Source organism: Phaenicophaeus curvirostris, chromosome 22, assembly GCF_032191515.1.
Source record: "Phaenicophaeus curvirostris isolate KB17595 chromosome 22, BPBGC_Pcur_1.0, whole genome shotgun sequence".
Classification (NCBI taxonomy): Eukaryota; Metazoa; Chordata; class Aves; order Cuculiformes; family Cuculidae; genus Phaenicophaeus; species Phaenicophaeus curvirostris.
The window spans coordinates 5754100-5781395 of NC_091413.1; the positions used below are offsets into that span (position 1 = coordinate 5754100).

Sequence of the window (27296 nt, forward strand, 5' to 3'; positions counted from 1 at the left end):
GTTTTGATAGGAATGGTTGGACTCGATGATCCGGTGGGTCTCTCCAACCTGGTTATTCTATGATTCTATGATTCTATGAAGAGACTCTTTGGGGACTGGCGTGACACCGCAACATTTGTACTAGAAAACATCTTGCTCATTGTTATACTCGTGTCTTGTCGTCTACACAAGATACTTACTCTTCTTACAGCCGGAGTGCTTAACTGCTGAACTCCCTGAACTCCCTTCTCTGGTTTCTCTATCAAATGCAGTGATTAAGTCTTGCCTGGGCTCTATTGATTTAGGAATGTGTCTTAATTTAACGATGAGAAGTGAAGGCATTCGCAGTGCTCTGTCCTGCTAGATAATGTCTGGAACTGAGTTCAGCTTCTCTTTGTGCCTAGCACAGGCTGATTAAAGTCATCTCACAGTCAGTATTTCTTTTCTATGAGGATATTTATATAGTAATTAAGCCATAATTCAGTCTTACTTTTGATAAACTACCCAAAGAGTTCTCTGAGTACTTTAGAGTCAGGCTTGTTCTCTCTGTGCCACTTAGAGTTTTCTTCTGTGGCATCCATACTATTATTTTTTGGAAGGAATCAGACCCAACCAAGCAAAATTCTCTTTCAGTCAAGAACTGATGGAGATACAATCTCAAAGAAAGAAAAAATGTTAAATTGCTGTCTCTGATGCCAAATCTTAAGTGAGTTCTACAAAATATTCAATTTTCCTTGCATGACACAGTCCTCAGAATGGTAAAAACATCCTAGAACTTATCTCAGTAGCGTCATCTGCAGAGGAATAATTGTATGCGTGGTTCCTCGTGCATCCCAGCAGTGCTGCTGCCAGCACTCCTTGTGACAGTGCTGGATGCAAACACAAACATCCTCAGCTGATATATTTTTTTTTCAGACTGAAACACTGGCTTCTGCCTCAGGAGAGATGAGTTCTCGCTTGTTTCCATTCATTGCTGATGACATCTCATTAAAGATGATCATAGACTCATAGGATCATAGAATAGTTTGGGTTGGAAGGGACCTTAAAGCTCATCTAGTTCCAACCCCCTCTGAATTGTGTTCTTTCTCGGGTCCTTCTCTGCTACAGAACCCTTTGCTGCTAAGAGCTTTGTTGAGAATAATCCCCATTTCTTGCACAGCGATATTCCCAGAGATGTTAAGCATCACTGTAATGAAACGCCAATTCTATTGATGTAATGAGTTTAGCCGAGTTTCTTTCCCCCTCACGCCTATTGACGTGGCTCAGTGTTGTCTGTTCAGTGGGATAATTAGACGTGGAAGAGAAGCAGATACCCATTAAGCTGGCACTTAGCAAGGTTCCTGTGTCCTGCTGTGAACTCCGGCGCTGGTGTCGCTGTGGACTGGGTGCTGAGGGGCACAAACCTCCTCCCTTTGCAGCTCGGGGCGCCTGAACTCCCTGCCAGATGGGGCGATCAGCAGCGCAGAGGGGTTCCTACATCCTCATAAAACAACGTGGGGAGACTTCTCAGCAGAGATGTTTGTCGCTCCAGATGAAATGCTAATAAAGGTGCGTTAAATGTGCTTTTTATTGCACTTGGTGATTTGATGGTAACTCAGCTGAGGTGTTACTGAGCTGTTTGTGTTACTGCAGCAGAGGAAATCTCCTGATGAACAAACCTCTTTAGCCCCATCAACCAAATGCGCCTTTGCTAAGCAGAAATGTTCTAATGGAATTGCCATTAACAACGACAGAAAAAGGCTCTTCAAAGAAGGGAAGCCACGCGGTGGCCTGGTACATCTGAGATGAAGCAGGGAGGCCACTTGAAGTCTCCTGTGCTATTGCTTGCATGAATGCTCCCTATAAAAAAGGAAGCAAACACCCAGCTGAGATCGCGCCTCTCTTCTTCTTGGTTATCAAAAGGCACACAAGGAAAAACCTGCCCCTTGACTGGCTCTGGCTTTATCTATGACAAAGCTCCCAGGAACCCAATACAATTAGAGTGAATTTTCATTTCGAGAGATGGTTGTCAGAAACAGGCTTTTCATCCAAAACCTTTAATGACTGCACAGGACTCCCATGGAGAAGAGGTCCATCAGAGCAAATCTGCCCATAGAGTTCAGTCTGAGGTATTTTGACGAGGTAGACGAGGTGCTCAGGGTTTAGTGGCAGATAGGAATGGTTGGATGTGATGATCCAAGAGGTCATTTCCAACCTGGTGATTCTATGATCTCCGGATCCCTGTACCACCAGAGCCCTGTACCGAGCGATGCTCTTTGTCACGTGTGAGCTTTCCCATTAACCAGGCTGCCAGAGAGATGACTCGGGTCTGGCAAGCCTTGCAGGACCTGGCAGAGGGCAACATGGGGAAAGGCCTTGTGCTTTGAGAATCATAGAATCACCAGGTTGGAAGAGACCCACCAGATCATCGAGTCCAACCATTCCCTTCAATCACTAAACCATGTCCCTCAGCACCTCATCCTCCCGTGCCTTAAACCCCTCCAGGGAAGGGGACTCAACCCCCTCCCTGGGGGCTGGTAGAGCTAATCAAGCCACCTGGTTGGGGTTTTTTTTACCTAAGGAAGACTTTTAGTACATATTTTAAATTGCTGCCGTTGTTTTTATGTCTCTTTAAGCTTAAAGGTTAGCCCACAGCTTGTGTTAGAAAGTAGAAGAGGAGACCAAGCTCCCGCTTACTGATGGGTAGGGACCGACCCGCTCCCTTTCTCCTTCCTCCCACGCTGCCGTGTACCACGAGCACTTTTCATTCACTCCCTGCTAGCACGACGCCTCCTGAATTGAGCTCTCGTGACCTAGCGATGCTCACTTTATTCCTAACCCTAATACTTTTCATGTAAAAAGATGAGCTTCGAGGCAGGTTATCTGTCTGGTTTATTGGTGGTTATTTTCTATGTGGAATCAATCGTTGGAGCTGATGGAGTTAGTGGTGACACCTGCAGAGTTGGGAGGTCTTAAGGAACCTTTCCCTGTGTTAAATCAAACTCAGGTTGTTGTGATAAGGAGGAAATCTGGCATTGGATCCTGCAGGGACTGTCAGCCGTGTGAGTAAAACCCCGGGGAGCTGCCGTGAAGGAAGTGGAAAATCTCAGAGGAAAAGTTCTGTGACTTACAGAGAGCAAATTCTGAGGAGAAAATTGTATCGAGCTAAACTGGAGCACCCCAACTGCTCTTCAGAGTAAGGATCAGGTGCTGATGTGCTCCTGCACTGCTAAGCTGGGTGAGGTGATAACTGATGCCACGCAGGTACAGAACTCTCAAACTGGCCCAAACAAGAGATCTTTGGGTTTTTTTGCTTTCTGGTTTTTAGGGACGTGTACTGGCTTGTTCCAGCGGCCGCAAGCTGTGAGGAGCAGCACTAAACGAAGCGTGGCCTGTTGTATAACTCCTGCGGGCGCTGTGCTGCGCGCGGTGCCCCACATAGAACCATCAAACCCTGCTCCTGCCGCCAGCCCAGAGCACGAGGTGGGGGCGAGCCTGCTGTCTCCCCAGCTCTGGAGCTACAAGATGCTTGGAAATCAAACATCGAACAGGCTTTAACACTCCCCCAGTTTCCCTATTCCTTCTCGGGGAAGGTTTCTCATACCCAGGGTGCTCTCCCTGCCGGTGGCACCTCCAAAATGCAGATTTTCTAAGACCTTTGGGTGTTTTTTTTTCTTTTCAAGAGCCTTTGATGCGCTTTCCTAATGCATAATAGATCTGTGCATTGCCCTGCATCATCAAGAGCCCTGAAATCTTGAAAAGCTGAAGTTTTGTTAAGGAAGTGAGAAAAAAGGACATTCAGGTAGCCTCTTGTGTAATCTCTTTGGTTTTTTTTTCATTATGTTTATTTAATTATATTAATATATGTTATATAAATATATACATTATGTTCATTTACTATTTCAGAGCTGGATGCAGCCACGCAGGGGGTTTTGCAAAGTTGCTACATGGCTCTGGGAGGGTTTCCTGACGGATGATCAGGACTAGTTTAGTGTTTGATGGGAATGGTTGGACTCAATGATCCGATGGGTCTCTTCCAACCTGGTGATTCTACGATTCTATATGATTCTACGACTACGTGTTGCACAAGGTGATGCTGGAGCTAGAACTAACTCCAGTCCCTTTGTTCTTCCGTTCCCCCATCCCACTCTTTTTAGATCAGCTTTTTCTGACGTTTTGCATCGATGTAGCTCATGCTCTTTTAGGCTTCGAGGAGCAGCAGGTTTTGTCGGGCTGGCGCTGTGCACTGGGAGCAACAGGAGGCAGAGTCAGAAAGGAAAAACCAGCCACAGGAACAAACACCTGAAGGTTAAAGATGTGGAGTGAACAGCTCAATTTTTGCTTTCCTCCATGTAACAGAAGAGGCAGCCAAGTTAAATCTCTGTTTTCTTGCAGGGATGGAAATTGTTCCTGTACCTTTAACACAATAAACGTGCAAAGATATCTCTGTTTTGCTGTTTGGACTGTACTCTGCCATAACTGATCTGAGCCTGAAAGGATTGAAATCACCATAGGAAGGATCAATCTCACCGGAGGCGAAAGCTTTCGCAGTACAGAACCGATTTAGCAGCTGTTACAGTGCTAAATGTGCTGGTTTCTTTGGATTAGCAGGGAGAGGAAGGAGATACAAGGAAATGCTAGAGCTGGGATGCTCTGGGCTCCAGGCTGAGCGTCCTCCCTGGGCACAGCCTGCAGCACACAGCCTAGTAGAATCATAGAATCACCAGGTTGGAAGAGACCCACTGGATCATCGAGTCCAACCATTCCTATCAAACACTAAACCATGTCCCTCAGCACCTCTTCCACCCCTCCAGGGAAGGTGACTCAATCACCTCCCTGGGCAGCCTGTTCCAGTGCCCAATGACCCTTTCTGTGAAGAATTTTTTCCTAATGTAGATGTGACTTCTATCCCTTGCTGCTGCAATGTCCCCAGCTGTCCCCAGGAAAGGTGTCTGTGCCCCAGCTGCCTGCAGAAAGGGGCTGGAGACCAGCCTGGAGCTGCCTGCAGGTGATCCGAGCAGCGATGCTCAGCCCTGGGCTCTGGGTTGCTGTCAGCTCCAGGTTTGCATTTCCACCTCAGTGTGTTTTCCCAGCCATGAGGTAATTTTCCTCGCCTCCAAAAAAAGCCCCGATGACTCACGGAGGACAACATGAAGGAAGGTGGTTGAGTCACCTTCCCTGGAGGTTTTTAAGGGATGGGTGGACGAGGTGCTGAGGGACATGGTTGATGGGAATGGTTGGACTCGATGATCCAGTGGGTCTCTTCCAACCTGGTGATTCTATGATTCTATGACGATGCAGAACTCCCGGAGTCAGCATCCCTCACGTTAGCTGGAGGGGGGGGAAGTTTTTAAAAATGAAGATGGCTCAGACTTTGCTGGCAGTTAGCTCTCTTCTCCTCTTCCACGCCAGCAGCCCTGGGTGGTTTCTGCAGCGATGGAGCGACGAGCATCGCCTGGGCAGGTAGTGGCACCAAATCCATGGTACCAAATCCTCGCTGCCTCCCCTCTTGTCCCCTTCCCCCCTTTCCCTGGAGGGTCTGAGCGAGCAGGAGGGAGGGGGTTAAGCTGAGGGAGAACCTCGTCTGCCTCCAGAAGAGCTGCGGCTGCATCAGGGCAGGGGGAGAGGGAGGGACAGACACTGCAGCAGGGCAGAGGAAATGTTATTTAACGGCGGCTCCAATCTCCTCCCCCTCTCCTGTTTGGCTGGGGGAAGGGATGAGAGGGCTGTGAGGAAGGGATGAGCCACCGGAGGGGGCTCTCGGAGGGAGCCGCGCAGCCTCCGGGCTCCTCAGCCACCGGCATCACCTGCTGGAAGCTCCTCTGACCCCAGGGGAAGCTCGGGCTCCAATCCCTGAGGAACAGTGAGGGTCCTTCTGGTACCCCAGCACCTCCGAGAAGGACGGGGGGGTCAGCATCCCAGCGCTCATAGAAGAAAAACTCCCCCTGTTCCTGCAGAGATGAGCCCCAGCTGATGGACGAGGTGCCTGGGAGGGTTAAGCATCTCAGCTCGACCAGGAGAAGAAAAGAGGCTCGTGGGTGTTTGCTGTGACTGTTCTAGGGGTCAGTCCTCCTTGCCTAATGCTGCTTCGTGCCTGAGGCCACAAAACCTGCCTAGGATGCACCCTGAAACTCCTGGAAGAGGCAGAGACGGGTCTTCATGAAAATATTGACGGTGCCCAACTGAGCGCTCGCGTGTTGCCGCTCTCCATCGAGGGGAAAAAAAGAGAAAAGAGCATCTTGGACTCAATGATCCGGTGGGTCTCTTCCAACCTGGTTATTCTATGATCTTTTGAGCTTGGGAAGAGGCATCGTTGCTCAGTGAGGGTCTCCTCCTGCCCGCTGAGGACCTGAGGGGGACAGGAGGCTTCTCGGGGCTGCTGGGCTCTGCCCCATGACCAACGCCAAGGACCCGAAGAGAGCGATGGACTCCTCTCCGGTGACCTCCAGCTCGGCCACAGGCCCCGTTACCTTCTCCCAAGTTTTTGGGCAGCAATGCCAGCTGATGGAAGCAGGTAAGAGGGGGACGGTGCCTGTGTACGACCTCCCCATCTCACACCTCACCCCTTGCTTTGCAATGTCCTTCATGCCTTCCCTCACCTGTTTCTGAGTTTATTAGCAACACCTGGTGTTTTCCAAAGGGAAATTTGGAGTGACCCCTGCTGCATTTGCACATCTGCCTCAACTTCTCTCAAATCCACTTAAAACAGTGGGACATTAGGAAAAAAATTGTCACGGAAAGGGTCACTGGGCACTGGCAGAGGCTGCCCAGGGAGGGGGTTGAGTCCCCTTCCCTGGAGGGGTTTAAGGGACGGGTGGACGAGGTGCTGAGGGACATGGTTTAGTGTTTGATGGGAATGGTTGGACTCGATGATCCTGTGGGTCTTTTCCAACCTGGTGATTCTATGATTCTATGAAAAGCTTCGCGTACAAAGTTTACAAATACGAGGCCAGGGTTGGGATGATTGTGCATTTTGGGTTAATGTGGACTGAAAGTTACTGTTACGGTTAGTTGTGTACACAACACGAAGAGGAACCTTCCCAGGTTCAAACCAATGGTATTCAAACTGGAGGTTGATGTGTTGTTACAGAGGGTGGCTGTTGCAGTACTGAGCATCTTTAGGTATGTGGTTCTTTGCTCTGGTATCCAGTCCTATGAAGGAGAAAGCCTTTGGTGTTTTTCCCTAGCTTTTTTTTTCTGGCTGTGTTCCTGTGGCACCTAGAAGCTCAGTTCCCTTTCCCAGTTGCTTTCATACATTGGTAACATCACAGATGGGCTTGATTCCCCATCGCCTGCACCTTTAGGACGTTAGGGACTAACATGACTGCACCCAAACTTTCCATTGTAGCCTCTTGCTGTCCTTAATTGCCCCACACAGGCTCCATTAAGCGCCCCAGAGCTTTGTACCAGCGTCCTCCTTCACACCCGAGCGCCCCAGCCTAATAGAGTGGCGTGATGAATTTTACACGCTCACTCTCTCTTCCTATCCCTTCCTATCTTCCAGGTAGCTCTGAGAATGGATGAGTTTATTTACTTGTGGCTGTGGAAAAAGCCTGAGTGTTGGCAATGATACCATAACAACACCTGTTCTGAATTCACTCATTTTATTTGCACCTACTGGGACTTTCTTATTTTCTGTGTGGAGACCACATTTGCTAAGACACAGGCACCAAAGTGTCCTGTCCCCTCTTCCTCTCTCTTCTCCCCAGCCAGTGCTTCTGTTTGAGTGGTGAAACTCAAAATATTACGTATTAAGGTTTCATTGCAGCTCTCTCTGTGACTTCTGTTGTGCCTCTCTGTACTTTCCCAGGCTGAGCTGGGATAATGCTCATCAGCTGACAGCTACTCAGTTAATCAAGAATCATTCAGCTGCCTCCAAGGAAATATTAGGTAGTTTTTCGAGAGGGTTTGGCCTTATATTTTTGGTTTTATGTGGCAAAGGCTGTGGATCCGTTCTGTCAGATGTTACATAAAGAAGGGATGTGTGAGAAAGCCCCTGTCCTGAGCAAGCAATTTGTTTTTCCGATGAGTAAGGTGGGAAAGCACAGATGGTAACTTTAGTTTTGTTTGCTTTTCCTTTCCTTCCTTGCACGGAAATGCCGGAGAGGAAACTTGTGAATGTCGGGTTTTTCAATCCCGTGTCAATAACCCAGTGTGAAGATTTTCTTCCTTCTGATGAATCAGTTTTGTAGGGTTTTCTGTGGCCTTGCTGGTACCAGGTGAAGTGCAATGCAAGCTCGTAGGGCTGTGCAAGTGCCTTCACAAACCATAGAATCAGGTCTTGCCCCCCGTGATTCTTTTGCAATGACTATTTTGGAGGAGCTCTGTGGAGTTCTGACCTGTGAAGTCCAAACTTTGTGAGTAAGACTTGCAGACGCCCATTTCCACATCACTGTCACTGCTGGTATTTGGGATTTTTTTTTTTAATAACACTGTGATGTGCTTATATGATAAAGGTTAATTAAATGTCAAACTATGTGCCTGGAGAAATGCTGAACTTGAAACAAATCACAGACTTGACAGCATAACTGTCGTGTGCCACCTGGAAAGATCTCGTGTGAAGGGTTTGGAGGAGACGCTGTATGAGGAGGGGCTAAAGTTCACTTGATCTGTCCAATCTGGAGAAGAGGAGACTGCAGGGAGACCTCGTCGTGCTCTGCAGCTTTCTCACAAGGGAAGGAGGGAGAGCAGGTGCTGAACTCCTCTCTGGACCAGAGGGAATGTTGGGAAGATGCCAGGGGAGGGTTAGGTTGGACATGAGGAGAAGGTTCTTCCCCCAGAGGGTGGTGGAGCCCTGGAACAGCTCCCAGGGCAGCAGTCACAGAGCCTGACAATATTCCAGAAGTATTTGACCAATGCCCTCAGCCCCCCGGAGTGAATGTTGGGGTGTCCTGAGCAGGGACAGGGGTTGGACTCGATGGTCCTTGTGGGTCCCTTCCCACTTGGGACATTCTATGTTTTCCATAACATCTGCCTTGGTTATAAGAACTCTTTGACTCCCAGACACCTCCAAGAAGAGCTGGGGGCTGCTTGTAGAATGTCCTTTAGATTTTCTGTAGCAGTATCCATCCTCAGGACAGAGAGTGGAGGGCGTACGGCTCCCTGGTGCAAACGCGGGACCCCTCTCGTGTGATGATGCGCTTCAGTAACCTGCCCTGAAAACCAAATATTGAATGTCCTGAAAGTTAACTTTTCTCCTGCCAGCTGCACATCTTCCTATTTGATGGAATACTTGGAAAATGTTTTTGTGCAGCGGATTCTGCATAATTACCTGATTATTCATGCATAGGGTTTTTTTAGATTTGCATAATAAGCTAGGACGTTCTATGGTAATCACGATGTTAGTCTGAAGAGTATGCTGTCCTGTGGGAGCCGTGCTCCAAAGCTGTTCTGCCCTTTACTCAAATGCTTGGCCTCTATTTAACCTCTGAAGTACTTGTACATTACTCGAGGTTGGACTCGATGATCCGGTGGGTCTCTTCCAACCTGGTTATTCTATGATTCTGTGATTACGTAGGCTGCTCTTTTGAAAATTGCTTTTCTATGGTAGAATCACAGAATGGGTTGGGTTGGAAGAGACCTTAAAGATCATCCAGTTTCACCCCCTGCGATGGGCAGGGACACCTCCCACTGGATCAGGGGCTCCAAGCCCCATCCAACCTGGCCTTGAACCCCTCTAGGGATGGGGCAGCCACCCCTGCTCTGGGCAACCTCATCTCAATCTCCCACTTTGAGTTTAAAGCCATTCCCCCTTGTCCTGTCCCTGCCTTCCCTGATCAGGAGCCCCTCCTGAGGGCCCTAATTCCGTGCTGCTGCAGGCGTTAAACGTGCCTGATGTGGATCTGGTTTTCCAGTAGCAAAAGGAGTTTTCAGCAGCATCAGGGATAAGTGGGGAAGGTGCGAGCAGGGTTGGGAGCCCAAAGGGAAGCACATGGCAGGTTAGTGAGGATCCTCTATAACATTAGGAAAAAATTTTTCATGGAAAGGGTCATTGGGCACTGTCAGAGGCTGCCCAGGGAGGGGGTTGAGTCCCCTTCCCTGGAGGGGTTTAAGGGACGGGTGGACGAGGTGCTGAGGGACGTGGTTTAGTGTTTGATGGGAATGGTTGGACTCGATGATCTGGTGGGTCTCTTCCAACCTGATGATTCTATGATTCTATGGTTCTGTGCTGCTGAGGTGAGGATGCTCCAGCTCTGGGGTTATTTGGCCCTTGATGCTGTTTGTATTCAAGTTTTTACTGGAGAAGGAAGGCAGCAACTTTTCCTGGACCTCCAGTGATCAAGGAGACGCCTCTACCTGTTGCATCGAACGCTGTAGGTGCACTGCTTTGCTTTTAAGTGTTTTAGCAAAGGCAGTAAGTTGAGAGCGACGCGCTGCGTGAGGAGGAAGAAAGCAGAGAGTCCCAGAGCAGACCAGTTCCCTAGTGCACAGCTTAATAAAGGAGCTGGGCCGCAGCAGAGCCGGGAGGATTTTCTTTGAAACCACAGATCAGTGCTTATCTTTAACTTGCTCTGCTTCCATGTGGCCATGTCTCTGCCTATTAATCCCTTCACAGCCAAGTTCTTTGTTAAGGAAACTTTACTAATATAATTTATGATCTAAAGGATGCATCAGGCATTGGGGAAGAATTTATGGGAAATTCTCTGCCCCTTGCAAGATGCTGAAGGAAATCTCTGACCTTTCCAAATGATGCTGAGGAGATGAACACCTGCTGTATATGTTCCCGTATTTTTTGTCCCCTAGTCCCTTGAGCATTTTTCTGTGATCTAATCAGATGTCAACCAAAGGCTGTCTGGTTTCAGACCTTCTGCCTGGAGCTGAAACGGAGTGGAGGTGATACGGATTCACCTTCTACCCAAAAACTGAGGTTAGTAGTGCCCATCAGGCACTGAGGCACCCACATCCCTCATTTTCTGCTGCGTCTGTATGGTGAAAGGTGATTTAAAGGGTTCACATCAAAGCTGTGATCTTTCTGTTCCTGGGTTTCCTTCAGCGAGCTCGGGTTCCAGCTATGAGAATATTTGAGCAAACCTTTTGTGACAGCTTCGCTTTCCTCCCATGGACAACAAGAGAAAACAGTCAGCGTAAAATTTGCTTGGGTCGGTTGGTTTGAGACCACGCCGAATCAAAGCTGGAAACGTGTTCCGGGGTACTTAGCGCGTTGGGTTTCCTGCGTGCATTAGTCAGTAATAAATTTTTCATGATAACAAGTTGTTTCATTTGCTCTCCCAAGAGGTGATGGGGGGTGTGAATGTAGAGCAAAGAGACTTTCGAAACAAAGATTATTGCAATAGTTTTGGTTAATTGCTTACAGGAAAGCTGGGGAGGGGCTCTTGGGCAGGGAGGGCAGGGGTAGGATGAGAGGGAATGGTTTTTTGCTGAAAGAGAGGAGATTGAGATGAGATCTTAGGGAGAAATGTTTTGCAATGAGCAGGAGGAGGGAGCAGGAACAGTGGTTAATGCTAATAAGTATGAAGTTGTGCATACATCCCTGCCTCTCTCAATAATGCACAACAGGAGGGGTTTATTCTGCAAACTGAGAGGAAAAGCTTTTCCAAAATATTAGGACTCCTGTCTGCCATTAAGTATCTGAAAAAAACTCAAACAACCCACCCCAAGTACAGGAACCAGAAAGAAAACATTGAAAATATTATTCTTTGCATAAATTAAATATAAATTGTTCCCTGTCATCTCGATAGAGAGAGCCAATTATTACAGCATCTGTGTACCAACCACTTGCAAGCTGATTTACTCCTGATTAAATTATGGGAAGTGTTCATCTGCACTCCTGACGGACAAATTGAGTTTTGTCAATTAATGTTCATGAATAGCAAAGCATCGGGATATAATAATTCCTTCAAATGGAAAGCAACCATTATATTTTTATGACATCAAAATAATGAACTGAAAACATGTGTGTGATTAGATTTGGAGCCACAAATGTGAATTACTCATGCTCCTTTCTTTGGAGGTCTTTGAGGCAATTTTAATGGTTGTGCATTGTTAAAATGAAAGTGGAATGAAAGATATTAAGAAGGTATTTGCCTTTATTATGGCTTTATCCTGTTTTATGGAAGGTGGGCAATTCTGAGAATTATGTAAGTGGATATTTTCAGTTTTGCCTGAATTCTGATATGAAATAAGGGAAATATTTTACTAGAACATATGCAGGCTGTCAACATTTTAATTGGGAAATTAGCTTTGTTCAGCTGACCTATTGCCTTTGTACTTTATCATCCTGACTGCTGCAACGATGAAATTAAAAATGTTTGAGCTGTTCCCAAACAAAACATCCCTCCAGAGCCAAAATCCAACGCTCTTGAAATATTTATATGTTATTCTGGCTTTGAATGAAATAAAATACATGAAGTCGTATGAGATGGGGGAAGGTGTGTTTGAATGGTGTTGGTTTGGGGAATGAAAACATAGTGTTATCAAACCTCTGTGTAAAGAGAAAATGGGTTAGGATAGAGAAACCAGTGGTTGTTCTGCAGAAGAGTGACCTTCCAATACCTGAAGGGGCTACAAGAAAGCTGGGAAGGGAATGTTTCCAAAGGCTTGTGGTGATAGGACTGGGGACAATGGGGATAAACTGGAGAGGGGCAGACTTAGACTGGACATAAGGGGGAATTTCTTCACAATGAGTGTGGGGAGGCCCTGGCCCAGGTTTCCCAGGGAAGTTGTGGCTGCCCCATCCCTGAGGTGTTCCAGGCCAGGTTGGATGGGGCTTGGAGCCCCTGATCCAGTGGGAGGTGTTTGTGCCTATGGCATGGGGTGAAACTGGATGTTCTTTAAGGTCCCTTCCAACCCAAACCACTCCATGATTCTATGAAAATATTGCTGTGTCCCAAGGGTCGTGGCTTGCAGATGAGCACTATGTAATCAGCTGATGCATCCAGGCATTTTTGCAGTCTCATTCTGTAAGAGCTGATCCACAAAGCACTTTTAAACAGTTCCCAGTGACCTTGGAGCAAATTGCCAGTAGCCTGGATAATGAAACAGTTCATTCACCTCGGTAGAATCTGCATCAGTGCCGCGCTGCCAACTGGGCTCTTCTGCCTGTTGTGTTAAAAGTAAGTTCCAGGTAATTAAATTTATTTGTATTTCTACTATTCCTTTTGTCCTGATTGCCCAATTACTTGAGCAATGCAATTACACTGCATGATCTCCTTCCTGTACGTGTGTTTAACGTTCACAGGGAGCTTTCAGTGCCGTGATCTGCTGCTCAGTCCAGGTTGCAGGCACCGAGCATCCTCGTTCCTGCTGCCCGCAGCATATTCTGTGTGCACAGTACTGACAATCATTCATCCAGGAGGCTGAAACTGCTGCCTTCAACCAGGTGGTTAAATAATAAGTTAAATTTTGGGAATTCAGAGCGTAAAGGCTCGGTAAAAGAAAAGGCATCTGATGCTCTGAGCGCATACAGAGCTTGCAGCAAAATGAGACTTCATTCTCCCTGCAGCATCTTTCTGCATGGATAAAAATAGTTTCTGCCCCTCATTTGAGCTGTTTCAGGTTGTGCTTATTATTAGCTTGATTTTGCAGACATTGAAGGTACAATGTGCTTCAGTGCCTGCAAAATTAAACAGCTCAGCCTCGGATTTGCCAAAAATAGCCCTGAGAGTCACTGATGGATGGTGCAGGGTGACACTGTGACACCTTTGGGAGAGGTGAAGCAGCAAGAGTGAGCAACATGAAAGCTTGCAAAGCATCAGGCCATCCCAGTGCTTCCCAGAATGAGGGGATATTGGAAAGGAGTGGAAAAAGAGTCAACTCTGCCCTTCCTCTGAGCATGAGCCCAACTGGAATTGGGCACAGCAAGGAAAGTAAGAAAGCTGGGGAGGGGCTGGTCACAAAGGCTTGTGGTGATAGGACTGGGGGCAATGGGGATAAACTGGAGAGGAGCAGATTTAGACTGGACATAAGGAGGAATTTCTTCACTCTGAGAGAGGTGAGAGACTGGAACAGGTTGCCCAGGGGAGTTGTGTCTGCCCCATCCCTGGAGGGGTTCAAGGCCAGGTTGGATGGGGCTTGGATCACCCTGATCCAGTGGGAGGTGTCCCTGCCCATGGCAGGGGGTGGAACTGGATGATCAAGGATGGTTGAGGGCCCATCCCTGGGGGTATTTAAAAGACAGGTAGACAAGGTGCTCAGGGACACGGTTTAGTGGCAGATAGGATTGGTTGGACTTGATGATCCAAGAGTTTTTTTCCAACCTGGTGATTCTATGATTCTGTAATCTTTAAGGTCCCTTCCAACCCAAACTATTCCATGATTCTGTGTAATTTCTATAGGCCTTAAATATGGGTTTAATATCTTCCTGAATGGACTGTAAGCTTTGTGGGACAGGTGCAGTGTGGTGCGAAGAAACTCCCATTCCCTTAAACGAATTGGAAGTATTAAGAGTGACCTGGCTGTGGCAGCACAGAGCTCTGAGTAGGTTAATTTGCCCTTTTTATCTTTATTCCCCAACTGCTGCAGGTGGAGCTCTGAAGGCCCACGCTAGCTCAGGTATTCACCCTGCCCCTGCCATGCAGATTGTCATCTTTAAGAATCGCAGTTTGTCTGCAAAGTTACCTCCTAATTTTGAGATAGCAAACTCTTTCGGGGCATTTCCTGGTGGTATTCCAGCCAGTAGCTGTTAAACAGGCTTTTAGCTTCACTGGGTATTGCATCAGCAGGTTGGCAAGAGAGCTGTCTTATTTTCCCTGCTGAGTTAAAGATCTTCATCACAGAGTGCTTGAAGGGCTCTCTTTAATCTGAGAAGATTCTAGTTATGTGTCAAAAAACCAGCTTAAATCAAACTGTCATTTTTATGACTTCAAAGGGATTTGGCTTCCTCCTCTTTCTTTTACCTGTGGGCAGGTAACTGTCAAAGAAACATCTCTATCCATGGCTTAAACCCTTATGGGATAATCCAGCCCCTCTCTGGGCTCTCCATCAGTCTGTACGTGCCTATGGCTGGTACCTGCAACTGGAATAATTCTGTTTTTCTAGAAAAGCATTTAGTTTTTCTAACCTGAGTGGCCTCGGTTACCTGGGGATGCCCCTCTGCTGTTTGACTGCTCTCCAGGAAGATTTTACTTTCTCTGTGCAGAGGAGGATTTTGTTCTGAGCTTGATAATGTTTCACTTGAGTTTTGCTGTGTTCATTCTTGTAGATTGAATTTGGGAATCAGTTTGGGAATCATGGCTTGAGATTGATGCTTCCCCCCCTTTCCCTTGAGGAGTGCATTTTGTATTAAGTTTAAAATGATTAATGAGAGAGGGTGATGGTAATAATTTCTTTTAAGAAAGGCTCAGTAGAAGTTGTTAGGCTTTGATACCCATGCCTGTGATCTTAAACAGGGATTATTCGTGGTTTTGGCTTGTCTGTTATCTTTTCTTTTGTTGAGCCTTTGCTGTAGCTGCCAATCCAGGGTTAAATCTGGTTTTGGAAGTCTGAGCATGGGGTTGGGAGGTTAATGATGGACTGGATTTCCTCAGGGCTTCCCTGGTTTTGTCTATAGGCTCTGGGCATTTTAAACAGACAGATCTCCTCATCTGGCTGATGCTGCTTTCATTGCACTTTGCACTGAGGTTTTTGATTTATACAGTGTCTGGTGACAGGCCAGGAGAGGGAGGCAGAGCACGCTGCAAAGCAGAGCTCCCTTCCAGTCCAATTCCAATTTTTCTGAGTTTGTGGCTGCAAAAGTGCTTGTACTGCATCAAACCCCAACCAGCAGCAGTGCTGCGGCTTCCCTGTGCTCCGAACCCTCTCGTAGCCTTTGCAGGTCTCGTGCTGGTGCCGATACACTTGCAATACGAGCTGCTTGTTGGCGATTCTCTGTAATTTATAGAGTAGTGAAGCTGTTCTGTGGTCCAGCATCTTTCCATCCACCCCTTCAGCCTGCAAGGATACCAGCTGCAGAGCTCTGCAGTCAAATTTGCCTTTGCTGGTAGCTCCTGATTACCTCAATGTTGGGGCTCATCGCAGTTTACGGAATGAGTCTGGTAGGTCCTAGGCTGCAATCGAATTCCGTGAGATGATACCTGTTTCGGGTGAGCTAACCTGTGCAGATTTAGATTAATTTCAGAGGAATTAGGCTAATTTAATGTAATTTGATGCTTGCAAGCAGCAGCGTTTGGCTTACCAAATAGGTCACGTTTGCCATAAATCAAATGAGTCCTGAAAATTTAAGACCGAGAAATGTTCACCAGTACGAATCCTGGGGTGGTGATTGCACATGCAGTGAAAATGAAAAACAGATCCAAACCAAAAAATGGAAATCAAAATTTGAAAATCAGAGCTTTTATGTCTATGGCTTTTTCTGTCTGATAATTAGCTTCATGTGTTAAATCCTCCCAAACTCAATAGCTACCCCCCTGCCATCCCCCTCCCCCCCAAAAAATAATTAGTCTACTATTTCGTCTTCTCTTAACCCCACTCTCTGCCATTTTGCTGTAATAAAAAGTGTTTCAAGGAAATAAAAAAATATTTTAGGAAAGTGTAACTCTTTAGAGTGAAATCAGGGGCCTCTCATGCTTCTGGGGATCAGTCCAAACTTATCAATGCATTTTTATATAACTGTGCCCTGTGTAAAAGTTTTATTTGAGGCTCCAGACAGCCTTGAAAATTCTTCTGGAGTGCATCAATTTGATTTAACTCCCCTTCATGTTAGAGTAGATGATCTCAAATCGACCTGGAGCGCATGCACTGTGCTTATTGCAGGATTCTGCCCGGTGCGGGTTTAGGATCGATGCTGGGACGATGTGGCCAAGGAAATGACAAAAGCCTTTGTGCCAGGGGTAAACAGAAGGAAAATGAAATTGCTGCTTGGTGTTGCTTGCAGTACCCCAAGGAAGCATGGAGTTACCTAGGTCAGAAATAACTCACCCTAAAATAATTATGTAATTGAAGCTTAGGGCAAGCTGCACACAGAGTTTCTTGCTAGAGAAGAGTTTTTAGCTAAATAAAGTTCTGATGCACAATTACTCTCATAATTCAGTGGTAATCCTGTTGGGGAATTGCTCTCTGTAACTCTTATATCATTAATTAGTTCAACCAACACGGGGGATGAATAAATATTGCAATGCTCTAGATGAAATGGTATTTGTTTATTCCCATTTTCCACACAGCATACCTGAGGACTGAATGAAGTTTTGAACCCTTAATGAAGGCTTTTCCTCATTTCTGGTAGATGCAGAGGAACTGTTTCACTGTTCAGATAGAGTCCCCAGCTCGCACCCGAGGGGTTTTGCACACTGATAGCTCATCTTGTCTGATCCCTCCTTTCCCACCGTACTCTCTGTCTATGCAGGTGACACTCAGGCATTTAGCGAGCTCTGACAGCATCTTAATTTTTCTGTGGGGAAGGGGGAGAACTAGGGAACGTAGGAATCTTGTGTGAGGAGGCCTTGGTTTCATAGAACCATAGAATGTCCTGAGTTGGAAGGGACCCACAAGGGTTATCGAGTCCAGCTCCTGTCCCTGCACAGGACACCCCAACATTCTCATTGTGTGTCTGAGGGCGTTGGCCAAATTCTTCTGGAATATTGTCAGGCTTGGTGACTGCTGCCCTCGGAGCTGTTCCAGTGCTCCACCACCTTCTGGAGGAAGAACCTTTCCCTAATGTCCAACTTAACCCTCCCATGGCATCTTCCTGCCATTCCCTTGGGTCCTATCGTTGGCCACCAGAGAAAAGAGCTCAGTGCCTTCAGATCCGCCTTCTACATCTGAGCCACTGAGGAGTGCTATGTGACACTGAACACCTCAGAAGGAAGGACTCTTCCAACTATCTGATATATTCCTTAAAATCACAGCAACGCAACTTTGAAGCTGAGCACCAGGAGATTCCTGCCGTGCAGGCTGAGCTGGGAGTGCTCATGCAGCACATCCAGGGCCATCCTGGGTGGCTGTATGAGGGATCGTGACGCGATGAGGCTGAGAGCAAAGCAAGCCAATCGGCTCGCACTCCTTTGACCTACTGTTCTTTTTGTCAGCACCTGAGGCTCAGCTGACCTTTCTCCTGAGGCAGCCTGAGAATCAGTTATGACATTTCTTGTTAGGAAATAAACTCCATGTGCCGTTTTCTGTTTAGGTTTCCAGTTTGTTTCCCCCCCTTTACAAGTCTAAACCATTAGCCTTCTAATGCATCATCTAGATGATGATTTTGCATGGCTTGATGGTCTGCTCAGCCCTCTCCAGTCATGTCACTGAGACGTGATGGTGGTTTTATGGCTTTCTTGTGGAGAGTGCCAAGCAATTGAAAGGTCAATGTGATAAGGAGCAGAACTCAGCTCGTGTTCCCCCTAGATACCCACGTTCCCACGGCAAAACCTGCTGTGGGGAGGGAACACGGAGCAGTGTGGACCTGACCTCATGACAAACTGCAGTGAAAATGAGGAACAATAGGTGTTTATTGGGAGTAAACCTCAAACTTGTACGCTCGCGGACTTTTCTTGGGTGCTGGAAGGGGTTGTTAGGTTGATGAATGGCTCCTTTCATTTGTTTTACTAGACAGAAAGACGTGTGTCCACTGTAAGCTAATTCCCTCCAGGGTATAGTTTTCTACGTATTGTGAAATGTGTTTCAAGTTATCTGCTGTGATGCCCTTATTGCCTTTAATATAAAGAAATAAGCACACGATGAGAAAGAAGCTGCTGGAGTTGTTGCATTATAGTAACGTGTTTGAAGAAGAGCACTTGCCATATTTTCTAGGGCTGGTGTGGTTAATAAGTGAATGAATAATTAAGTAAACTTATGCCAGCAGACTCCAGTTATTTATTTATATGACCAAACTGGACAGACCTTTTGTCAAGGTATCTGTATTAGCCCTTGGATGAAATCTCAAATCTTTATGGAGGGGCAAGATTCTCTGAGCAATATCAGTTGTTTTCCTTGCTGAATTTCCAATTAACTTCACTAGATTTTCTTTTCTTTTTATTTTACAAATATTCTTCATTGTTTTACCAGAGATGTCTCACCTCTCCAGCTTGTCATGCATGGCATAATTTGTCTTGCTGTACAATGCTTGAAGCATTGTACAATAAAAGAATATTGTATATTATATTATTCCACACAGAAAATGATGTAGAGTTGCAAAAGTCTTTTTGCATTTAAATATGTAAAACTCACTGTGATGAAAGGGAAATTAACGGCTACAAAATATGAAGTTTTCTTAGATCTATCTTTTTTTCAGCCTGATTTTTTTTTCTCTGCACCTTTGCACCTGATTTTTTTATTTGGGTTTTATAAGCTTATGTTTTCATTGATATAAAAAATGGATATTGGACAAATATGAGTTATTGCAGGTGTATTTCACTCTCTGTGGGACTGAGTTGTTGGGTAAGGATATGGTCCTTGAAGATTCTGGAAGTATTTTAGCAGATCCAGTTCTTTTTTGCTGCTGGGGTTGTAAAAGAGCAGCGAGAGGAGCGAGTGTCGGTGGAGCCATCTCCTCTGTTGTTATGGGAACACGAACCGTGGGGTGCCAGGGAAGGCAGCGGAGATGCTATTTGTTGAATGACATGTAAAATCAGAGCTCTGGAAGGAAAGGCTCTTTCCTCCTTAGAGCGATATGCACTCCTGCTTTTGCAGTGATACTCTGAAATCAAGCTGCCTGGAAATGAAGCGGGTTTTGGAGGTATAATCCATGCTGGTAGAAAATACGCTGTGTGTCCGCACAGTGATGCTGTGAAGGCATCTGAATAATGTTACCTGTGCATGTGCATCTCCTTCTCTTTCTGTGTGATTACAATAACTTATAGCCACTTGAGGCATAGGAAATTCATGCTCTCAGCTCTCCTGAAAGCCTTTTTGCAGTTTATTGAATTCTTGTGTGCTTCAGGTCCTGAGGTTCAAAATAGGGTCTGTAGTGCGGAGCTACATCTATTTCACACAGTAATAACAGAGGCTGTACAAGTGTTTAATATAAACCCACTTGCATTTTGAGTCGCGTGTCCTCTTTGAAGCATGAATAAAAAAGTCTTGAGGGATATTTCAGGGTGAGACAGTGCAGACAAGTCGGCTCCAGGGCAGCTGCGCTTTGCAGCCGTAAATGTTCAAAGACCACTGGGTAAAAATCCTCACCCATGGGCGGAGAGACACTCTCTTCTCTATCTGTGTAAACTACACTGCTTCCTTCTTTACTCAATAAATTTAGCCCAACTGATGCTGCTTGTTCTTTGCCAATCCACAGGCAAATATATGCAGGAAAGATCACAGCATCATGGAACGGTTTGGGTTGGAAGGGACCTTAAAATCCATCTAGTTCCACCCTCGTGCCATGGGCAGCGACACCTCCCACTGGATCAGGCTGCACTGTATGTGGTTGCAAAGCTTCCTGGCAGTGACCATGGAAGTCTGAGTCTTGGAACTTTTGGAGGCTGCTTTGGGTGGAGGTCAGACAAGCTGTAAACTTCAAGAGCTTATTTTAAATGCTTTTTCCTACTTTAAGACGAGGCAAAGGCTTCTACATTTTGGAACTCATTCAAGCATGAAGTTCTGAGCTGCAGCGAACTATTTCATTTCATTAGTTTTCACTCCATCTTTCTTCCTAAAAATGACTAAAACACACATAACATTAGAAACGCTTGAATGCGTAACAGTAAAACGGCAGAAACTTTGGCTTTGTGTGTGATTGGAAATTTAAATGGAGTTTGCTAGTGTGAATCGAAATCTGTCTTTCAACGTACTACATGCGAAAAAGAGGGTGGGGAGGATGTTCCTAGAATTTAGCATTTATGTAATCATTTGCGTACCTGATTTGCAGCAAGAAGGTTTCTAAACAGTATTAAACCTCATGTTTCAAAGAACAGAATAAGGAAAATTGAAGATGATTTTGTTCTCTTCTAAGAAAAAATGAGTTGTATCCGTGGCTTATTTTCAGAAGCACTGAGAATCCTGAACTCTCTAATGCGTCTGGAAATTTCTTGGTATGTCTGCAGTCACTCTCCTTGTAGCACTGGGATCTCACTGGTCCATTAAATCCATGGAAGAGATCACCAGCAGTGCCACAGCAGGAAAAGGTATGGAGAGGTTTTTTGGGTCTGCTGAGCAGCAACAGGCTCTGTCTCCTCCGGTTAGAAAGAGATTATTCTGGCCAGAGGTTTTTATGCTATTGCATACTTTCCCCAACGATACATATTTTGCCCTTCAGGGTAGTCTTTACTTAATCCACTAGATAATTTCACATAAATACAAGAAAAATCAATAATGCAGTGTTTCAAGGTTGTTGTTTTCTGCTCTTTCATCCTCCTCTTCCTTGCTCGAAATCTGTGAGCTTTGATAGAGATCTGAGCTGCTTGGCTTACAAACAAAAGCTGCTTTTACTGTTGGTGCAACATACAGTACAGTTGTGGGTAAGCAAGCTGGGAACCTTTTAACTAGTTAAAGATATCCCTGTTGTGCAGGGGACTTGGATTGGATGACCTGTAAAGGTCCTTTCCAACCCAAAGCATTCTACGATTCTAACTAGTGTGATGGATAAAACAGAAAAAAACCCCAACCCCACCCTTATGCATTCAAGCTAATAGGTCAGCTACAAGAAGAAAAATATTTCAGAAGAAGATAAAAAGGAGTTTTTCTGATATTAATCCTTGAAAAATACCCATATTTCTTTCTGTATTTAGCAGGTAATCCTTTAGATCTGATGCTTGTGTGGATGAGGCATTTATGTATTTTACCCAATGCTTTGAGATCAGTGGAAATGAAAAGCAGTATAATTACCCTCTGGCCTTTTATCTTTTGGTGGTATCATCTCTAGAGAACGCATTGATGGGGTTGGGAAGCCTTCGCACAGCAGATAATCATAGCCATTAGAGGAAACAATGCTAACTTAAAATCAACTGTTTTTCTCAGTAAAATGTTGATATCAGAGTCTAAAATCCTGAAAATTACTGGAATTCACTGAAATCCTGTAGCCAAGAAACAGCCACGCTCGTGGAAGGACCAAGTGTAAAACTAATTGCTGGATATTCTAGTAAACTCTCAAAAGGTTCAAATGATTGGTGTTATAAAATGGGGGGATGACAACACAAAATATTAAAGTCTGCTTTAAGTGCAAAATACAAGTCAGCCTTAATTACAAATTTACAATCAATGCTGCTGGATTTTGAACGTGTTGGTAAATAATTAATGAGCAAGTGCGGCACAAGGCTCAAAATTTCCTTTTAAAACCATCTTGAGCGAACGCTTGTGCTGGTGTTTTTTAAAAGAGGGGAAGGAAAGGACCAGATTTATAATAGAACTGGAATTTTAAAAGTGAAATAGCAAATTTATTCAGCAGTTAAACACACGTGAAGCATTTCAGTTGCCTGGGTTTGTGGGTTTGTCGTTATCGCTGGTCTGGGAGCAGCAGCTGAGTGAGCGGGATCTGTGATTTCGTGGGGAATATTTGCGTGTCCATAAGATCTTGGTTTGTGTTTGATAGGAATGGTTGGACTTGATGATCCAGTGGGTCTCTTCCAACCTGGTGATTCTATGATTCTATGAATTTCACATCCACTTACTGGTGTTTAAAGGGGAAAGGAAATCACTCTGTCTTGCACCCTTGAGAAAGGTCAGAACATCAATTTGTCTCTGTTTGTCTGAAGCCAATTGGAAGTGCAATGCAAGTTTGTCACCGGAAGACTTTTTAATTTTATTTTTAGGTGAGTTTATTAGGGGATAAAATACTGGTAGCTCTGAATTCTTGTACCATCACTTTATTTTCCAGAAGGCTGCAGAATTGAAATCCAGGTGTTCAAAATTCAATATCCAGTTAGTGTTCAGTGAGAGCTTTAATGCAGCATTCTTAGAATAGTTTGGGTTGGAAGGGACCTTAAAGCCCAACCAGTTCCAACCCCTTGAGATGGGCAGGGGCACCTCCCGCTGGATCAAGGGGGTCCAAGCCCCATCCAGCCTGGCCTTGAACATCTCCAGGGATGGGGCAGCCACCACTGGGCAACCTGGAGAAGAGAAGGCTCCGAGGGACCTTCCAGTACTTGAAGGGGCTACAAGAAAGCTGGGGAGGGACTGTTCACAAAGGCTTGTGGTGATAGGACTGGGGGCAATGGGGATAAACTGGAGAGGGGCAGATTTAGACTTGACATAAGGGGGAATTTCTTCACTGGGAGGATGGGGAGGGCCTGGCCCAGGTTACCCACAGAAGTTGTGGCTGCCTTGAGCCTAAACGCTGGATGCTTTGCTGCGTTGGCAGAAGGCCTGTGGTGTGGCCTCCTGAGGTTGCCTTCAGAGCAGTTGGTAATGCAGCAGCTCTGCTCATTAATAAACCCACAGTGTTCCATTTGCTTCACTCTCCCGTTAATTAATGTCGTTGTTACTTGTGAAAGGAGTAAAAGCAACAAGTTGTTACTTTAAAATACCCTCCTTTTCTTTCGGCCTGCCTTCAGTGAGGAGACACTGCGTTTTGCCAGCAGTGTTTGTTAAGCTCTGGTCACATAAACAGTGTGAAAAGTCTTTTCTGGGTGGTCACAAGCTCTCAGGATGTTTCTGCCACAACAAAAATACTTCCGTCTTTAATTTTGTGGTCAGTCTCTTCTTCTTTATCTAAATAGCGGCTTCTTTACTTGTCTTTGTTGTGTCTGAAGCACTGAGCGCAGGGCTGTGTTTGCCTGAGAGGCTTTTGTGGTTCCTGCTTAAAAGAGAGGGATGTGTCTGCCCCGACTTCTATCTCTGCACCCACTGTCCTGGGAGGCTGCTGCACAGCAGAGGGAGGAGGAGGTAGGGCAGCAGGAGCTTCTAAACTGCACATGGGCCCCCAGAGGGTTCACACAGCTTATTCTGTCAAGGGTTTGCTGAACTGCCAATCGCCCTGCAGCCCACAGCCCCAGTTCTTCCAGAACTTTCCCCAAGGAGCTTCTCCGCATGCTCTGTTTTGAGAACTTTCCTGGCAAGCCCACCCCTCGCATCCTAACAGGGCACGGACTTGCCCTATAAATAGTGCCTGCCACCTCTGGCCCTGGCTTGCTGAGGAAGGACTGCTGGAATGGCCCTAGGAGCATCTACTGGACCGCATATTCCTAAAGAACTCCTGCTGGAAGGACCACATTTTTCCGAGGAACTGCTGTGCCCCACTAAAGTGGTGATGGTTGGACTCGATGATCCAGTGGGTCTCTTCCAACCTGGTTATTCTATGATGCTTTTTCTTTCCCTCTGCTACCTCTTCCTTTCTCCTTCTCTAACATGTTATTATTCTCTTTCATTATCCTGCCATACCGTTTTTATAATACTTGGCACTTCAGTATATCAGATTGAATCCTAAGTTTTGTTGTAATTTAGCGACTTTGGCTGCGTTCTGCGATCTGAGCAGATCGGGATCTGCTCTGTGACTTTGAGAAGTCACAACTCAGAAATGCACCCAAGTATCTCTTTTATTTTGGCTGAGTCCAAAACAAGTGCTGCATTTGAATTTGCCTTGGTGTGGAGATTTGTCATATCTCTGTACTCACTGCACAGATATCCAGGAAAAAAGACTTTTTACCCTTCCTTTTTGACTGTGCAGGTCTGGTTGTGCCATAGCAGCCTACTTATTGTGGAAAAGTGAGAAGAATTCTTTCTCAACAAGATGTTCACTAATCAGCAAGGACAGTGGAAGGAGCTCTCTTAAAGCTTTAAGGTCCACAATAACTTCTTACCATCTTAATTTTATGGCAGAACTGGCTTAGATTTTTGGGAGGAACCAAATGGTCTTGATCCTGGGAGGGCTGCAAAAGTGCCGTGTTGGATCTCAATTCACTGCTGTCACTCCAGCTTATTGTTCAGTGTGGCTGATGAAATTTTGTCCAGAATGCATGAAATGCAATGCTATTAAATTCCACTTTAATCCGTGGCAGAAAGCAGTTACCAGTGCATGCACAAATGCTGCTGAGTGCAAAAGGAAGACAAGACTATAAACTATGGCACAGTTACACTGGAGTCGAGGAATTTTTGGATGTAAATACATGGGCAATGCTCTTTGTGTTGCTTTGGTACAGCAGAGCCTGGGACCAAATGCTCTCCTTAAACCTTGGTACTTTGACCACTTGTCTTAATTTCCATCATTCCTGCAACGCATCCTGAGGAACTGTTGATAAATCGAGCTGGTAGCATCAAGATGAGCTGTAATCAAGCATAAGTGAAGCTGTTAAAAAAGGAAAACGAGCTCACCCCTATTTTTCTAGATTTGCTTCTGAACCGACGTATGAAAGTGCCAAGACAATAGAATTATGTGTTCTGAGATGAAGTGGCCTGAAGATTTAGGAAGGAGTGGTTGAGTGTCTAAATAATAAATGGTATCAGGGAAGACATAGAGGAGGTTTTAAAACATATGTTAACATTGTAGGATAAGTTACACGTGAGATGCATCATCCAGAATATCAGACTTGTACAATACTCAAAGTTTTGAAGTGCTCCTTTGGTGAGAACAATGCTGCTATAGTGACACCGATACTGTACCGATTTACCAGGCAATAAAATGAAAGAAATTTATTATAATTTTACTGGTTAAGTTTTTCATATGGAATAAAAGGCTTGATTGCCTCCAGTTTAGTCCGTTTTGCTCTTAACAATATTGATTTTACCGTCTGTTTTTCTGAGATTTTTAGAGCCATTTTCTGAACTTGGCACAAGCTTTAAATTTTAATGCAGTTGACAACATAAAAGCCAAATTTTAAGAACTCTTATTATGATAATTACATTTCCCTGCTGGAAGCTAATGTGTATATTACATGGAAAACTACTTTCTGTAGCTGGGGAGCCGGTATAAAGGGACAACAAAAAAAAGTTCTAAGCACAATTCAAATCTTTTGGTGTAAGGTAAATTCAATATGCTTGAAGAACACAAGACTAGTACATGCCTTTCTCTGCTTTTTTATATTTTCTTCTACTTCTAGCAATGAAAAATTTGTCCTAGAGATGCTTAATTTAGGCCTAATTATTCTCAGAATAGTAGTTGAGCTATTGTAATTCCTATTCTTGTTGGAAGTAGATCTTAGGAAGAATTGTCCTCCTGTGAGGGTGGGGGGGCCCTGGCCCAGAGCTGTGGTGGCTGCCCCATCCCTGGAGGTGTTCAAGGCCGGGTTGGATGGGGCTTGGAGCCCCTGATCCAGTGGGAGGTGTCCCTGCCCATGGCAGGGGGCTAGAAGTTGCTGGGCTTTGGAGGTCCTTTCCAACCCAAACCACTCTATGATTCAGTACTCTATGTATAATATAAAAAAGATCAGACTAGGCAGAAGCAGCTCAATGTTAGAAAAACTCTGTGGACTCTGAAATGTGGATGTGGTTGCAAGATTTGCCCAAATTAATATTTTTAGTAACCATTTCCTAAGCATCTCCCAAGGAGTGGCAGTGTTCAACAGAAATGAATTCATCAAACAGCTTCCATTGCTTTAGTTGCACAAAGCATTTTAACTGAGAGACCTGGAGAGGCTCCAGAGTAGATACTGAGGATGAAAGGTAGACTGGAGTCATCTCTAACCCAGGTGAAAACGGGTTATACAAAGGCAGAGAGAATGGGGGAGGTGGGAGGGGAAGGGATTTTTTGGTAGTCCTGGGGGAGAAATGGGAATGACTGCAGCCTGTAACATAGACAGCAGCAAAAGAATCCACATTAGGGTTAATGACTGTCCATCTCCCTTCTGTCTTGCATGTGAAAAGCAAAAGGAAAATGAGATGATAACAATGCATGAATAACCGCAATGACAAAACACCTGCCTGCCTGTGAGGAGGAGCAATGAATCCCTTATTCATCCTTTTAAAGCCCGATATCTAGCTAAAGCTTAGCTGAGTTTGGGGAATAGAAGTCAGGAAGATGAATGTTTGGACCTTACCAAATTAAGGAGGAAGAGGAATAAAATAATGGAAGTTATGTCTGAACACAGTGCTGAACAAATGCATTCTGTTTTGCAGATTATGTGAAATTAAATGGTGCTTGGGAGAGCAGGCAGCATGCTGCCTGTTCCTTACTCTCATCAGCAGAGTGTGGACGTGATTAGAGGGTGGTCCTTCAGGGAAGAAGAAACTTCTTTCCCCATCTTAATTGGAGAAAAAACTAGGGGTTTAAGTCATGGCTGCAGTAAATACTAAATTATTGATAGAAAGAGGAGGAAAGGCTGAGAGTAGCTCACCCAGACTGGCTGGTAGCCCAGTGGCTGAGGGACCTGCAGGGCATGAGAGAGAAAGGGCGAAAGACCTACTTTGTCTGCTTTAGATCAGCAAACTAAACTAAATTTCCCTATACTTAAGACTTTCTTCAGCAAGGCAAAAGGCTCCTGTTACTACCTGCATAAAATTAATGCATCAACAGCAACCCAGGAATGCAAGAATGTTTCAGTCGCAGCCAAAAAATGGCAAACTAGAAGTCCCTTGGGGAAGCTGTT

General features: G+C 45.4%; 1 protein-coding gene across 1 annotated transcript in view; it reads left to right on the forward strand.

Moving 5' to 3' along the window:
* Window positions 1-6250: 6250 nt before the first annotated feature.
* The window catches only part of KAZN (kazrin, periplakin interacting protein), a 227246-nt gene continuing 206200 nt past the window's right edge, over window positions 6251-27296 (forward strand). Inside the window, exon 1 of the mRNA XM_069874935.1 lies at window positions 6251-6472. Within this exon, the coding sequence (XP_069731036.1) occupies window positions 6352-6472 (121 nt within the window). The 5' untranslated portion in view covers window positions 6251-6351. The remainder of the gene's footprint in view (window positions 6473-27296) is intronic.